Raw genomic sequence first — 17,480 nt, 5'->3', positions numbered from 1 at the left:
TAAGTATATGCCATTAAAATTACATTATTATTGGTTTATGTTATTTGGCATCATATTTTTTCAGTTTATTTGACACAAGTCTATTTAATAAGCCGAAGTAACACACCAGGCTAACAGATCAGACAGGTTTTGGAAACTAAGGTATTAAATTGTGACATTTCATTAATGAAAAAAGTACCAGAAGAAGCTTTTATTTTTGTTATCAAGCTACTACTTAAATATTTTATGTAAAGGATCTTTGCTAATCCAGGCAAAAGAAAGAGGTCATCTGAATTTTTATCCTCAGTAGATATACAATTAAGAGGACCTGCTACCCACAACCTGCTTGTGCCTGTCCTGATAATTTATGGTGGAAATTTGTTCCACTCTGAATTCTGTGTGGAACATCCTCTGGACCACAGTTTGACACCTGTTACAGATAAGTTATACAGAGAAAAATCCATTTGTTTAGACATTCAGCCTGTAATACTTTTTTTTTTTTTTCATTTTTGCTTTCCATGATTGGCTAACTTCATTGCAAACTGCAGTATAAAAGATCAGTAGTTCTGTGGAGCTGTCACATTTGTTCTGAACTATGAGGAGCAAAAAATGATAAAAAAATGAGGGTCTTTGATCACAAAACAAGAAATAATGCTTGTGTATCACTAAAGGAGAAAGCTTATTGTACCATGTAAAACCTGACAGGTATTAAGAGATTTGCCAGCAAGCCATGAGAGATAGGGAAAGGCAAATGAAACCTTAAGAATGGCAAATCCAAGAACTAAATTGAGACTTGGTCACAACTCTCTTTCATGCAACTAAATCAGGAGAAATGTATGTTGCCCATTATTTTTGGCTTAAATTATTCTGAATAGCGTATTGTACAGCAATGTTACTTAGAAAGGATCAGGGGACATCAGCAGTATTAAAATAGATGCTAATTTACACTGACAGGACAGAGTAATCCAATGCTGAACACAGTATGCTATCAGAAGAGTTTTTGAATGAGGTTTGACTGCAGAATGAAGTTACTGCAAGAAGCAGCCCTGAGATATGTGCTTCCATTGAATGGCAAGAACCCATATGACCCCTGACAGAAGATACAACATTACATCTTGAAATAGATTATAATTACCATTAGTTGTTGAAACTTGTCCTATACCACCTTGCTGAGCTGCCTCTATTCTTATCCAGGCCCAGAAACTAATGAAAAAAAACCAGACTTATATGGATTATATAAATTAAAAGGAGACATACAGAGAGCAGGTGAAAGGGAGAAAGAGGTCTAGTTATTCCAAGTCTGCGGAGAGATGTAAGGAATACACTTAAAATTAAGCTAAGCATAGGCATAAACCTTACTGTTACATTGAAATATTTACTCATGTTAAGCTTTTTATCTGCTCTTAGAAGTAAAAAATGGGTTTGTATCATTGCATTTTGTAGTCACTTGGTCACAGAGTCTTGAACAGAACTATAGGTAAAGAAACCCAGTGAGGTTTGTGACATGAAAACAGGAACGGGAGAAGAGATAAGGGAGTAAAAGTGGGTTAGTACTATGACTATGCAATACCCAGTCTCCAACCAGGAGCATCCTGAGATTTTATTCTTCAGCAGTAAAGGTACACATCTTGAGATGACAGATTCTAATACAAAAAGAAGAAAAAAAAAACCCAAAAAAACAACAAAAGGCTCTCAACTTTCTGAAAAAAAAATAGATCCTGTTATTTTCATCATCATCTTCAAAATCAAAGGTTCTAGAAGTTTTCTTGGGTTTTAGCAGGACAAAGTGTCAAAACAGGAGAATTTATGCAGAGAGAAATTTCAAATTCTCCAGCTGGCAACCTCTCAGGAAGTGCTTTTCCAGCCATAGGAAACCACTTCCTAAAGACAATCTGGAAAGATTACTCATAATGGTTTTCATATAAAACCGTGATGGAGTTATATGCACACAAAAACAATGCAGCAGAAGGATTCCTTTTATTATTTTCCCCAGTAGATTATTGCAGGTACCACAAAGCACACATATGTCTTTACAGGATTGCAGTCCTGGACAAAGGAATTTTGGACACACACTTAGTAATAGCAAGAGCCCATTATAATCACTGAGGTCACCATTTACAGGACCAGACCATGAAACAACTTCTGTTTGTTCTTGCATGTTTCTAGCATTTCTTTTACAGAGAACTGCTATTTCCTCAATGCTTTAACAGCAGCTCTTTTCAAACAAAGATTCAGACACAAGGAGCGCATGTCTCATTAGAGTAACTGGCAGTGAGAATGACATTTCTGGTATGCTGAATTAAATTTTGCTTCAAAAGAAAGTGTTTTGTTTATTTTCAAATTTATTTGCACTAGGATTGCAAAAGAAGGAAAAACATAAATGAATGATTTTTAAGGACATTTTGTTTCATATTGGAATAGTTCTAAAACAATTTGGAGAGCAATTTTTTATTTAGCTTTATAAATGTGTATAGCAGATGCTACGACATATTTTTATTAGTTTAACTAGAGGCTATTTCTGACACCTCGCAATAATCTCCCATGCTCTCTTACATTTAAGAAAAGTCAGATAGTTACCACTCTCAATTACAAGTGGCAAAACTTGAACAGTATCTATTAAACTCCTGTTTTTCCTGAGAAGGAAAAGAATAAAGAACACAGAATTTGCTATTTCAAAAGACTAACTTTATAGAAGTGTTGCCTTAATATGTTTCTTTGCAATTATTTGCATTTGTCATTTGGATCCATTAGAACTTAAACTATGGCATAATTGTATTTCTTTTTTGAGATGTCATTAAAATTGACTGTGCCTTTAAACAAATGTACCCAGATGCTCTGGGTACAGCTAATCACAGGCACAAAGGCCCAGTCAAGGTCAGGCTGCAACTTTGTCTCTAATTGCCCGGTTATGCATTCCTCGTTCACGCAAATCTTCTACTGACTTCAATGGGATTTTTGTTTAGTGAGGATTACAGGATTCTGCCTCCTAGCTTAACTACTGCATCTATACATCACCGTGTGTAATATGTTCCAGTCCCTACAGTTACAGTATCTGTAGTTTTACTAGCCCTAAATATCATGTTGAGCTTTTTAAGACTTTTACCATCCCAAAGCCTTAAAATGCAGTTTCCTTTTTCTATCCTTTTCTTTCTCTGTCTCTTCCATGGCGACTTTAAAAAATAGTTACCTGGAAGCCCATATTTCTCTTACTGCTGCTATACTTTTCATTTCAGGCATGCTAATTTGCTTTCTAAACCTACTGACCTAACTACTACATCAGCCATTAAAACACAAAGACAGTAAGTTTCCTACTCCAAAGTATTTCTCTTAAATTCTTGTTTACATTTCAGGTCCTTATTAAAGCAATCTGGTGATTTTTACATGGTCTTACCAATGCCCATAATAGCTTTTGTTGACTTCTCTAAACATTTTTGCTTGGCACAGCATGTTTGTATGATTAATTCTCAATTCCATTTTTTTACGTGTTTACATCAGATTGCCTGCAGTCTTCCTAGTTTACCACACAACATATGTTCATGAAATATTTTTTTCATCATTATGCAAACACTACAATCTAGACAGAGTGCACGCCATCATTTTTTATCAGACCAGCCGTACAACTCAAAGACAAGGGTGTTTCTATGTTGTCAGTTCAGGCCTGTTGGTCTCTTCCTCATCCAAACTGAACACATGAGGAAACCCAGACACAGCTGACAAGACAGTTCACTCAAGCGCCTGATTCTAACAGCAGAAAACAAAACTCCATGAGCTTGTCCCCAGCACATTGCAGCTGCTCTAGCAACAAAAAACCCCCTTTGTCACCTCCCAGGGCGTGCAACAGGCACCTGCAGTATCACACTACGCTAACACCTTTCCAAGGGGCTAAAACATATACTTTAACTATTTAAAATCCAAAATGTACTCAAAAACCCCAACAAAACCAAATTCCTCTGAACTAATGGACCCTCCAAAGCAACAAAACCAGTAATTATGCCTCAGAGACATTAAATGGGAACTGAGGGTACTGACACAATGCTCTGTCAAGTGCGTGTTCTCATCCTGCTCTGGGCAGCATTGACATTCGGTGGGCCTATAACCAAGGGGCTTGAGAGCTTGAGTTTGCTCTCTACTACAGCGCACAAAGCCCACCTGGATGGAGTCTTTCTTTCTTTAAGAAATGGCATGAACACGAGACACATTTGGTGCAATTCTTGTCAAAATCTTGATTAACTCCTAACACCTCCCAAAGTAAAGCCTGGCACATGGACTCCCTGGAAAGTGAAAACAGAGCAGTGAAACTACAGGACAGCACATGTAATTTACAACACAGTAACTCCCCATGCAAGTTGTATCACAAGGAAGCCAAGCACCTCCAGGGTGCTACAGTTTAGTCTAATCAACTTTATTGGCACATATTAAATCCCCATTGTATTTCTATATTTACCAGATAATTTTTTTAGGAAATGGGCTTTTCTCCACGCTCACTCCCCAAGCAAGGTCTTTGTGAAAATGTAACTGCCTCAAGCTCTCTGACCCCTGTATTCTAAACTGTCTGCTGGATTAAACAGAAAAGCATTAATGCTGGAAGACTTTATACATCACTAACGTAGCCTCTGCTATTTCAAACATTTCAAGCAAAATACCAGAAATAACCCAAACAAAGCTGTCCAGGTAGAAAGCCAAGCACAGGAAACCATTACTTGAGTGTCCCACACCCCCTGAACTCCCTCACACTTGTCATCCTCCCTCAGGTCACACTATCTATACTTTTGTTCTCAGTGATATCTTCTCCATTTTTGTAGCACAATACTTTTCATAGAGATGTAGAAAAATAAAATCTTATGTTAGAGGAATACATGCCTCCTTAAGGCATTGTCAAGAAAAGTTTAACTTCTTTTTTCTATTGATTAGAAAGATGCGCTGGTGAGCACTCAACATTTTGATTATGTTAAACATTTAGATTTTTAAACCTTATAGACTTTGTTTCTACCCAGGCCTGTGGTCTTTAGCTCATGTGAGTCTTTGGGTAACTTCAAATGTTTCTGTTAGCCTCAATTCTAACTATTAATTTCTGACTTGTGAGCAACACGTCAACTGTTTTTAATAGCATTTTACTGCAATTTGAACAAAATTTCTTGAGCAGCAGATAAAAGATGAAGAATTGCTTACATGAGGATCAGAAGCATAAACTGAAGTGACACACTGAGTAAAGCATATTCAGTTAAAAACTCTCTAGTGAGTGGCAAGCAGCAGCAAATATATAATTGCTGCTCAAGGTTTGCAGTTTCTGTGACATCACTATGTGAGTGATAAGAATACTATTTAATGGGGTCCACTTTCAAGGTTACCTTTTGTTCCAGTAGAGTTCGAAAGAGTCACTGCCACATGACATACAAACTGGTATTTTTCATGCTTGAAAGGCACATGCTAGTCAGAAGATTTTATCAGCTATTTACTTTAAATGCAAAAGAGCACTTAACTCCCACTGATAAAAAAGGGATGCAAACTCGGTAAGTTTAGGACACTGCTACAAGGCTACAGTAAACAGCTTCTAGACAGTAGTTATTAGACAATATGCAGAAACAGTAGTTAACTTTTGGGGCTCAAGCACCAGCCTGACCATCATACTCTTTTCGCCCCGGCATATACAGTCTCAGTAAGGAGTACAGCTGATTGCCAGATGAGGTACAGATCAGTACATGCTTGTCTGGGCTTTGCATAAGGAGCTCTTAGTCTCCTTCAGTGTCGTGGTACTCTGTCCCATCAAATAAGGGAGGTTGGATAACAGAACCAGCAGTCTGATGAAATTCAAACTCTAGACTACTGTAATTTAAATGAAAGGCTTGTTATCTCACTATCCTCTCTGTAAGCAACATGAAGCACACAATGGAGAGTATGAATTAGACCTGGACAATCCAAATTTTGGAAGGCAACTAGCTCTGCCAAAAAGCACATGGTTTTAAACTGAACTCAAAACCATGGTTTTTTTCTGTGAATTGATATTCTTGTGTGTCTTATTTTGACTTTCTTTCAGTAAAGCCTGCACTAAGCCATGGTACTTTGCAGCCTGCACTCAGAACAGAAAATAATTCTCTGAAGTGTCCAGATACATACTTTCCATTCTCAGCCTTTTTCAGACTTTCAATAAATACTTGGCATTTAAGGATGGATCCCCGTTCCCTGCAACCACATGTGGTTGGCTTCCTGAGCTCAATGCCAACATTTCCTCAGAGCATACCTTACATGACTTGCCTAAAACTCCTCACCACCGTCTTTGAGATTAAACGACATGTGCATTGAAGTCTCCCAGCTCCTACTGTTGATACAACAAAGCTTCTTCTGCTTATTGATTCTGCCCACAGATAGACCAGTGCTGCCAAACTCAGCACCCTTTTTGGGGTAAGGCTAAGTAACCCTTCTTAGGGCTAAACACACTTGAAGGCATTTTTGAAGAGCACGCAGACATTCCTTATATGAGCAACGATATTTCATGATGCTCTCCCGTGGTAAAAAATCGCACAGTAATCACATTAGTACAAAATCACATAGTAACTGCAGGAAATAGATGGGAAAGAGAGCAATACTCGGTGTCTTCAGTTCCTACAGCTTTACCCACTGTCAGTACAAAAGACCACACACACTAAAACCACATATCAATTGACTGAGATGGTCATGTCAGGTAGACATCACTAGCGGGCAAAAATATACCTATTTAGTGGTAGCTCTAAATTTAAAGCCACAGAACTTATGAGAAAAACCAACAGAAAGTGGTCTTTGACTACACCAATATTCCTGACAAAAGGCCTTACATCTGCTAATAAAAGGTAGAAGTTGCACTTGGTACCATATCCTGAATCAGAAGGTATAGTATATCAACAAGATGTTAATTTGCCATTATATTCAAAGTGATTGCCTCAGGTTTTATACTTTATCTGGTTTTCAGAAAGCATGAGCTGTTCTAGATAAAAACAGATGTCAGAAAATACATTGTCAATCAGAAAATATGGCACATTATTCTAAAAAATAGCTTGCTTATGATTTTTTCAAACAAAATCTAAATAGAAAACGTAGTATAGTCAAATCCAGCAATGGTATAAATGGCATAAATTAATATATAGTTATATATGTGCTCTTTCATGACTTCAGATTTATCACAGATATACTAGTGAGTCCCATTTTCATTATTTCAGATATATTAGCTGGTCACATGGTAATATTTTTGATAAGTAAGGGAAGAGTTAAAGAACTTTGAAATATAATTTTCATGAAAAGAATCTCCCAAATGCAGATTTATGAGCCTGGTTAGGAGAGGGGAGTGTGTGGGGGTTTTGGTTTTGGGGTTTTTTTCTCTTCTTCTTGTTTTGTTTGCTTGCTTATGGACAACTAGAACTTATTACTTTCTAATTCTCCTAGAATAACAGATTGGAAAGGTCCCCAATAGCTATCTAGTCCAACATCCCAATAAAATTTCCAAAGACAAAATGTTCACAAAACTAGTTCTAATGCTTAGTTATCCCCAAAGAAAATATATTTTCCCCCTTATATCCTTTGGAGGCCTCTCCTGTTTCAGCACATTATCCTTGTGTCTTGTTCTAAGCCTGTGCACCTCAGTGAAAAGCCTTGTTCTATATTTGAAGTAACCTCAAAGTGGAAGACCACTATTTGGTCCAGTCCTCTCAGACTCTTCTCATAGGGCAGATGTTTCAATCCATCTTGGTGGCCCACAGCTCGACTCAGTCAAGTTTAACATCTTTCTTGTATTTTTTTTCCTTTTTCCTGAAAACCAAGCACAGTACTCCACATGTGGTTTAACAGTCAAGCAGAGGACAACCACGTTGCTCAATTTACCAGCCATGCTCCTCTTGACAGAGCCCAGGATGCTGTCAGTCTGCATGGCTGGCAGGGCATAATACTGGCTCATGTTCATCTTAACCATCTGCCAGGACCCCTAAGTGCTTTTCCACATAGCTGCTCCCCACGCACTGAGCCTCAGCCTCTATCATTGCAAGGAGCTCTTCCATCCCAGGTTAAAGACTGCATTAATCTCTATTGAAACTCATCAGATTCCAGTCAGTCCATTTCTCCAGTGTACCTTTGAATGGTAAACCCGCAAGGAAGTCTATCAGTTTCACTGCCTCCACACGTGCAGTTTGTTGCTATCCAAAAGCCATGAAGGTGTTCTCTGTCTCACCACCATGTACCCTCTTCTCCTGTAACTCTCAAAGATATAAAAAACGTGGTTAGGGAACAGTAACACCAAAGTTGTGGATTTGATCCCTGTATGGGTCATTCACTTAAAAGTTGGACACAACAATCCTTGTGGGTCCCTTCCAACTCAGAATAACAGATGAATCTGTGACTGTAGCAAAACAGGACAAATCCCAGGAGAGGGCTCTCATCCACAAACCTAGAAATTTCACCAGAGACTGTGATCAGATCAGTCAAGCATGATTTACCCTTGGCATTCACCGTCTGACTTCAAAAATATCCCATTTATCGGTTCTCTAATTAAACACAAAGTTGGCTCTTTTCAAGGGCAGGATGATACTCTGCTACTTGAATTCCTCACATGAGCTTCAGTAATTCATGGTTGCTACCAGCCAAGGCTGTCTTTGATTACTGCCTTCTTGGCCAGCTCTTTATTTGTGAGGACTCTCTCACTCAGATATATAGCACCCTCATTAGTGTCCTTTTGACAGTCTCCAGAAACATCCTGGGCTGCTTTTATGCATTGCTTTTCCAGCAGGCAGGAGGGAAGATAAAGTCTATCCCAAGAACAAGGGTCTCAAGAGTTGCTTAAATATGATGATGTCCTATTCTCAGACTAAGCAAGTGATCCCTAAAATACACTCACCGTTATGTCACCCATGCCAGCCCCTCCTCTGATCCTAATCAACAAGAAACCTGCCCACTCAAACTGCTTCTTCTTGTAAAGGAAAACTCCCACCCCTTTCTTCCCTGCCACTCTTCCTACATCCATCCATCATAGTTGTTCCAACAAGGCCTTATTGATGGGTCTGGATGCAGAGGTCTGTCTCCTCCTGATTGATTCCTAGGTTGTGTGCATCTCTCTGCAGGCAATTCTTCCCTGACAGTCTATAAGCCAGAAGATTTATGTTTTGCTTTGGAGTTGTTCTTCCTCAGATTTGACCATCTGCTGATACTACCTTTCTGTCTGTCATAGAAATATTGATTCTTTTCTTCCAACTATTTTTTTTTCCTTCTCTTTAAAATCTGTTTCCATCCCTCTCGACTCCAGTAACAAAACATTAATTAAAAAGCATGTACAGACAATCTCACAAAGTTTGTCTGTCAGCTATCACACTTTCAAATTAGCACTGCTACTTTGGGAGAAGCTGGACTGCTTAAAATTAAAATTTTAAATTAAAATTATGAAAACTTGTAGAAGTCTATGCAATAACATGTTCAATTAGTATCACATATGTAGGCAATAGAAGGAAAGGTTTTATCCCAGCCAAGCAAGGATAAAATCTCATCTAACACAGTGATGAGATTTAAAGACCAGAGCCGAATACTGAAAATATTATCTGGAACTGACCAAACAGCCACATAAGTATAGCTATCCTGCACTGGTATTCCAGCCACCTCCTTTAAAAGTTAACCTAGGAATATCTACAGATTGCAGTACTGAGATTGCCGGACTTGATTTCACTTGGCACAGGATACACTCTGGATCAGAACACAGGCTCCCTAGCTGGGAGGTGCAGTTGACTCTCTTGATGGACAAGAGGCCTTGACAGAAAACATTTCCTAAGCCAGAAAAAATCAGCAGGGCCTCAGTTCTGCTGAGGATATTGACCAGCAAGACATTGAAACATTAATCAACAGTGAGGATCGCCGGCCTCGCATCTTGAACTACAATTCCACTTCCTTGGCTAAGCCTGCAGAGGAGCTTTAGAGAACAATAATACAGGCTCATTACAGGCTACCATTTATAAGAGTTTATGCAGTTTCTCTTCCAGCATGTCAGCTGACTGCTTACTTACTTATTAAGTTACTGATGGTAACTTAATACTTGTTTAGCAAATAGAGGTCACATAAAAAAAAAAAGATGGTATTGACCCCTATAGTTAGTTCAAAAAACCTCTAAGAAGAGGAATAGACACACATTTCAATGTGCTGGAAAAAAAAAAGTGTTAATGTTGACTACTGAATGAAAACTTTATCAAACAACTCTCACTGATGGGTTATTGCTATAATATTGTAAAAGACTGCAGATCACTAGCAGCTCCTCCTAAACAAAATACTCACAATCCAAATTTCCAATTGAGAAGCTTCTCTCATCCAGACTTATTTCTGGGCACATCTTTTTTGAATTAAACCAAGGAGATAATCCCCAAGGTAAAAATAAAGTGATATACACGTCTGTAGGGATGGAACACAGATTAGCCTTAATTTTAAATTTATTTTTGAAAAAAGCTGTTATAAAACACAAAGACTGTCTATTCCTAGGTGACTATTCCTATATTTATACAGACTCTTAGGCAACACCATATAACTGTTAAGTATAACTTCCTATATATTGCTTGGTTAGAGAAATTTTTTTAGAAGCTAGATCATAGCACAGAAAATGGCATAGAAAACCCAAAGATGTAGGACTCCTCACTATTCCATGAAGCCTTTTTTCAAAATGAAGACAAAAGAAGGTTGTATACATTATAAAATTGCTAGATTAAAATCAAAATTGTTTCTATAGATAAGTTCTGCTCATTTTTAAACCTGGAAAGAAAAGGCAGCCCAACCCCTTTGCTAGAAGTGCCTGCAAATCAAAAAAACATACTTGAAGGAGGCATTCTGTCTTTCTGGCTGTTGTGAACAGAGCTACACTGACTGTAGTGGAGTTGAGACTATTAACAGCAGCTGAAGATCTGGTCTTCCAATTTAAATTCTGTCTTGACTTTGAATAATTCTGTTGAGGTCACTAGAACAGGGTTACTCGGGACATAAATTTGCCCCAAGGGCTTTTGTTGCCTGAGATATATTTATATTACATTAATGTATAAACAGAAAATGCCTAACAAGTTCCAGTAAAGCAATTCATGTAATTAGTTTGTAACTTGTGCTTGGGTCTTTCAAGGGTTACTGAGGGTCAAATTAGGGAAACATATTTCTGAAAAGCACAGGTCCTGGAATAACAAATCTTCAGCTCACATTTCTAAGTGGTAGCACCTCTGTATTTTGACTTCTAATAATCTTTTTAAAGAGTAAACAGATGCAAATGACAGAATAAAATACATCTGAAATGATGGAATGTCATATTTAAAAGCAAATGGTAGTTTTGTGTGTTTCCAGAAACAAAAATGCTTTAGTTAATTTCTATTTAAAATTCAGAACATCATGAAGATACAAATAAACACAAAAGTACGATTTTTTTTCATATATTCTAAAAAAGAAGAATTCAGATGCAAACAAAAAGTAAGTATTGTCTACTTTGTACTATCTGTAACCATTCCTCATCTGGAGTTTAAGGTTCAGTAAAACTTCCACCATATGAAGCACACACAAGTTAGCAGGAGTGGGCCTAAACATTAAATGTCAGTGGACAAGAGCGAGCTGTTTAAGGAAACTGATGCCACTTTTCATACACATGAACTGAGTAGCAGTGTCTTCTTTTACAAGCAGCAGCATGGTTTCGTTTAAAAAGGCTAAAGTTATGTAACTTGAAGGTTGAGAAACACTATAAGACACTCATTATCTGTAAGAATGCCAGGGAGAATATATTTTTTTATTGACTAAACCTGAGAGCCCTAAACAGCCACTAAAATATAATTAAAATAAACTATCAAAGGTCACCATGGACCATTTGTTCATTTGGATAACAACAAAGGCAGATACCAACCGTTGATAACTCCCATTTATTGAATTTATTAGCAAGCTGCAGGAATGTGCTTGTTGCATTACATGACTATGCATATTGAACAATTGTTTTGTTGCAACTTTACTTTCTTCCATTTTGCATAGTTCACAACCCTTTACACTCTGAAAACACAACATTTTATATTTAGATCCTGTTACATCACACATTACATTTATCAACAGGTCAATTAGTTACAGAAAACTGAAAAGAAAGAGTACGGAGATGCAGTCTCCTTAAAGGCTAAAGAGACCAGATAAATCATGAGTTTAAGACTACTTGTAGCATGTAGGACACTAGATTTATCCTACAGTACATCAAAATTCTGATTTTTTTCATGCCAAATATGTAAATCTGTTATTTTACAGTTGCTAACAAAGCAAGGAAGAACTTTCAAAGTGGAGATAAAAAGGAATAGAATAGTCAAATCTGTTTGTGATCCATTAACAAAACATGATGCTTCCATATACAGCTAGAGTACCAAATGATGTGCAGCCAAAAACACATCAGTTTTAATGGAGAAAGACAGAAATACGTATTCTGAAACATGGGCAGAAATGGAAAAATGCTTTTGATCTAGCTCATGAAGGATAATAAACCCTGACAATACACATTTTGGATAATGCTCTCAGGTTCCACTATAGTAACATTGTGCAATGTTTCTAATTTGTTCGTGCAGATATATTTCTAATTTGTAACTGCAAATACAAAGTATTTTGAATTAAAAAGGAATTCAAGCAAGTCAGAGAGTTCACACTGAAATAAAAGGAAATATTATTGTTTGTGATTTACGGAGGAGTACCAGCTGGCATGTATTATGTCTATGTACTACATCAATCACCAAAAACACAAACTCCAATAAATCTACCTTATGTCCTTATAAATATAAAGCTGTTTTTCCTTTCCTAGACCAGATTGTTAGCTTATGTAAAATGGTACAGCATTTAAATCCAGCCCTCTATGTCCTAATCAGTTCAAGTAATGTACCAGACACAAATTTCTCTAGCTTAGCTTTTACAGATGGGGGTGGATTTTGGTCTTGTTGTTGTTGTTGTTTTATGGGGGTTTTGTTTGTTTCTTTTTTTTAACCAAGTGATTGACTTCCACACAGAACACTCTTACATGCGACACAGTACCAGTAAATCAGAGTATCGGCAAGTACTGTTGGGGTTTTTGTCAAAGCTCTATCTGCAATAGATGCCAATTTGTGCATCATTATCTCTGCTACAGTATGTGCTGTTTTTAAACAGACAATGTACTGCAAATGGATAGTGACAAGAATAAAAATAATAAAGGCAGTGGAAAGAACATTAACCACAGAAAGATGAGTAGGACCTGGCCTCTCATGATCCGACCACCCAATGTATGGGACATCAGTACTGAGAAACGAACGTGCTTTAACTTTTCCGTCTGATGATCTGATGATGAAAGAATGAAGCAGAACAGATTGTCCAGCAAGCTTCTGTTAAGTGCTTATCACAATTTTCAGTACAGAGCATAGAGCAAACCACTAGAGAGCAAGCACTTCTAAAGTCTACTCAAACTACATAGGAGGACTTAATCCTCCTGTGAAGGAGAAAGTAGTTTTTGACAGAAGGACTGACAGAGCTATTACTTGCCATCTTTGAGGACAAGTCTGGACAACGGGTGGTTTTGGGAGACTAGAAAAGAAAACCAGAGTTCCTACCCCAGGCTCAATTCCAATTGCACAAACACTAGAGTAAATGATAAACAAACAACCTATTTGCAAGTTCTTAGGGAGGAAAATGAAGAATCATCCTTATCCTTTACCCCCCAAGAGATTGTAAACATCTGTTACAGCTGTGTGTAACACACCAGTCATGTCAAATTAGTATCATTATCTTTTCCTGTTATGGCAGAGAAATGGTTTTCTAAGGAAGGAGCAATATGGATTAGATGAGTTAGGATAAGCCTTCTACATGGCAATAAGCAGCATTGTAGCATTGTCACATGGGGTAGAGCCATGCTTTCTCTCTGCTTGCCTGAGACCCAGCCTCACTGCTCCCAACACCCTTCTCCCAACCTTGCACCATCTCTGCGTGCAATGCAGCCACAAGTCAGATCCAGATAGCCTCTGCTGCAAGACAGATCATACGTACTTTGAAACTCACTATTTCTGCAGCCTAAATAAAGTCGGAAACCAAAACCTGATACAGCTGCACGTGATATTTGTGTAACAGCTTCCCCAACCCCTGCCCCCATGTTCCTGCCCCATGAATGATTTTGAGAGATTCTGTGGTCAAAGGGACCCACTAAAAGATACTGATTAGCAAACTTGGCCCTTTTTCCAATGTGTTGGACTGGTTAAGGACTACAAGAAATGCAAACAGTTGTCATGGAGCTGCACTTCCTCTTATAATTATTCTTGAGAAAAAAATCTGTGTAATTTTTTCTGCCAGCTCAGTTTTCTTGGAAAGCTTGTGACCTCAGTGTGAATTACAAGCCTCATCTTGTCCACTCTGTAATTTATTTTGACTTTAGTAAGGCTTTTTCCTTGATATTCTAAGATGCAGGAAATATGGCCTAGAGGAAGTTACTACAAAGGGGGAAGCAAAACTGCCGGAAAACTGTACCCTACGTTGTTTGTCAATGTTTCACTGTCAAAGTGAACACAGCTGTGTTCACTGTCAAAGTTAACACACTTGTTGCTGTGCAGTAGAAACTCTTTCTGGATTTGGGAGGCTGAAGAGGGACATGCTTACCAAAATACACTTCTGACTGCTTAGTCTGTAAAAGACTTTTAGGCTGTAAAAAGCTGTTTAGACTTTTTAGGCTGTAAAAAGTTTGGATGACAGGATCAGATTTCAAAAGAAACTTTGTCAATATGAGAAATACAGGTAAAAAAGAAAGATTATGAGATTTTGTTAGGACACGGCTACTCTTCAGAATCTTTTAAATTCTGTCCTTCAAGCAAGAATACTCAACTGGACAAACACAATTGAAGAAGTCCTAACTTTGTAGCAGCTCTCCAATAAAGCCATCTATGAGTCACAAGTTGAACTTGAGTTAAAAACTAAAAAGAATACACTGAAGAGACCAGTACTTAGTCTAAAGAAGAGGAGCTTAAGGGAAGTTAAGAGCTAAATACAAGGAAGGAGGAAATAAGTAATGTTCTATATCCACATTTTCTTGGACAAAGAGTAACAGATTTATATTTACAGGACATACTGTTTACACTGGATATTAGGAAAAAGAATTCTGTTGAATCAACTTCTTTTTTCTAGACATCTATATGGGAAACTATATTAACCAACTTCCCCTTTTGTCTGTTAATGGTCTCCCTTTGCTGAGCCACACAAACATTTATTGAGGCTTTTTTGTTTACTTTGAATCTAGCTACCATCTTGCTTTCTGCCAGTTTTGTCATAAAACAGTACTGCCACAGCTGAAGTCAGAGAAAGCAATCCAGACAAACTTCTCTAAAGGAAGCAGATGAGCATATCTTATTAGAAATTGTTGTAAATATTCCAAGTATATGCAACAAAATAAGGACATGTTGGTTCGAAATTTCTTTTACTGTGAAGTTTCTGCTGGATTGAGTGGATCAAATAACTCCTTCACAACATGTGGAGCTCTACGTGTGAATCTGATTCCAAGAAAAATGTCCTTTTTTTGTAATTATATATATTAGAAGGAAAGCACAGTTGGTTAAAAATGCCCAAGAAATAATCCAGTAGACTGATTTTTCCTTAAAGATGTTAACCAGCCAAAAAAATTGGCTTGTAGAAATACATAAAGTACTTCTAAACTATTACCTTGTGTTGCAGTTACAAAACAGCCTAACAAATGTTGTTTGGATGCCTGTTCCAAAATCAGGGCTCTCTCTAGCATACTGCCACCCAGTACTTTAAGAGGATGGGGGAGAGGAAGGGAGTAAAATCATATCTTTTTCTGACTAATGGATCAGTTCCAAACAATTTGAATTTTAGGAGGTCTTTCTTTTTTCTTTTGTTTTCTCAGTAGCTGTGCAAAACTCATGATGACTTTCAGACAAAATACACTTCAATCTTATAAGGCCACATATATAAACATATATAAAAGCAAACATAAAAAAGGCAAAAATCTAATTAGGTTTAAGAAAACAAAACACAAGGGGAGCCACAGCAGTGGCATCTTTCAATGAGCAGAACACACTGACATTGCTCACTACCTTTCCCATTCATGAATTCAGATATAAACCACCCATCCCTGCACTGGATCTACATAAAAATGGATCTATAGTTTAGGTACAAAATGACCCTCCTTTCTAGGTTGTATCATGCAGACATTCACCAGAAGCCAGTTCTTTGTGTAAGAGACACTTGATTTACTTGACATGGTCGATTTATTGATCCACTGCAAAGATCTTAAGACTTTTGGGTTTTTTAAGTTTGTTCAGAAGGAGAAAAAAATGTAGTCTTGAAATAACATATGCACCCCAACATCAACTTTTCTAAGTCTCATATATATAACCCTGGGGATCATTCTTAAGTTGAAGATTTGAATTTAGAATTACGATAACTTACTAAACAGATAGAAAGAACTTATGGCTTTATTTTAAAAATTATTTTTCCATTTTGTTTAATAAAATATTCTATGATAATGAGCTATACTGAAGCAACGAAAAATGTGGATTTTATTAGTTTATATTATAATTTACTTTGTATTTCACTGATGTAATATAAAATTACATTTTGTTTTCACACAAACTAAGGTAGTTTAAGGCACAAAAAAACAGAAAGCGCATCTCCTCCTCTGAAAACCAAAAACCCATAAAGTTGGTATCTCACTCTAAACAATGCAGAAGCTCACAAACCATACTTATACAAGTAAAGCTTATAAGTAAAAAGAGACCAATTTTCAAGGAAAGAGATTACTGTGCTAATGCAGAATCTTGGTCCAACCCCCCTGAAATCAATAACGAAATATCCACCAATTTTTGGTGGACAATAACCACACATATAAGGGATGCCTAAATCTACAGAACTAGATTTGAGTAAGCATAGTAAACATGACTGCTGCCTTCCTGACTTACCATCCTCCAATATTGTCCATCTTGCTGTTTATACAGAAAACTATCTGAAGTGGAAGATAGAAGAAGAGGAAATAACACAAGGAGTATTAACCAAACTCCTTCAGCCTTGCTGCCATTTGCAATAATTCATGCAGCCAAATCCAGAGTTAGTCATCTCCTCAAGGCCGTTTACAGGAGCACTCAAACGAGTCTTTTGTATAGACCTGAGTTGTTTAAAAGCCCATAATGTAGTGATAATTGGTATTGACACTTAGCATATGTTTGTGGCTACAATTTTTCTTTCTTACATGTCATCACTGTAAGCAAAAAATGTAACCAAAACCAAGATAAACACCAATTGTAAGATTGGTAAAAATTCTTAAAAATTAACTATTTTAGTAATTTGAAAACAGAGTGCTAATTTTAGATTGCTAATTATGAGAAAGACATCAGTGGGAACTGTAAAGCTTTCATTCAAAATAATTTTTTAAGCAACTTAACATTTAACTACATCAGTGGTTTAAACCATAATATCAGAAACAGTCCACTTGTATCTCAAGAGTTGAAAAGTGAATCAGACAAAAAACTAAACACTGCATTTAAATAAGACGC

General features: G+C 37.2%; 1 protein-coding gene across 3 annotated transcripts in view; it reads right to left on the bottom strand.

Moving 5' to 3' along the window:
- Window positions 1–17,480, bottom strand: part of VEGFC (vascular endothelial growth factor C) — a 200,566-nt gene that overhangs the window by 26,407 nt on the left and 156,679 nt on the right. The window contains exon 1 of one of the 3 annotated variants that reach the window (XM_048305073.1): window positions 1,115–1,134. The exons of the other annotated variants lie outside the window; for them this stretch is intronic. Within the exon in view, the coding sequence (XP_048161030.1) occupies window positions 1,115–1,117 (3 nt within the window). The 5' untranslated portion in view covers window positions 1,118–1,134. Of the gene's footprint in view, window positions 1–1,114; window positions 1,135–17,480 lie in introns of those variants that run through there. 3 annotated transcript variants of the gene reach the window in all.

This window comes from Corvus hawaiiensis, chromosome 5 (assembly GCF_020740725.1).
Source record: "Corvus hawaiiensis isolate bCorHaw1 chromosome 5, bCorHaw1.pri.cur, whole genome shotgun sequence".
Taxonomy (NCBI): Eukaryota; Metazoa; Chordata; class Aves; order Passeriformes; family Corvidae; genus Corvus; species Corvus hawaiiensis.
Note: the sequence above shows the minus strand (reverse complement) of the source record. Positions and strands in the feature narration are given on the sequence as shown.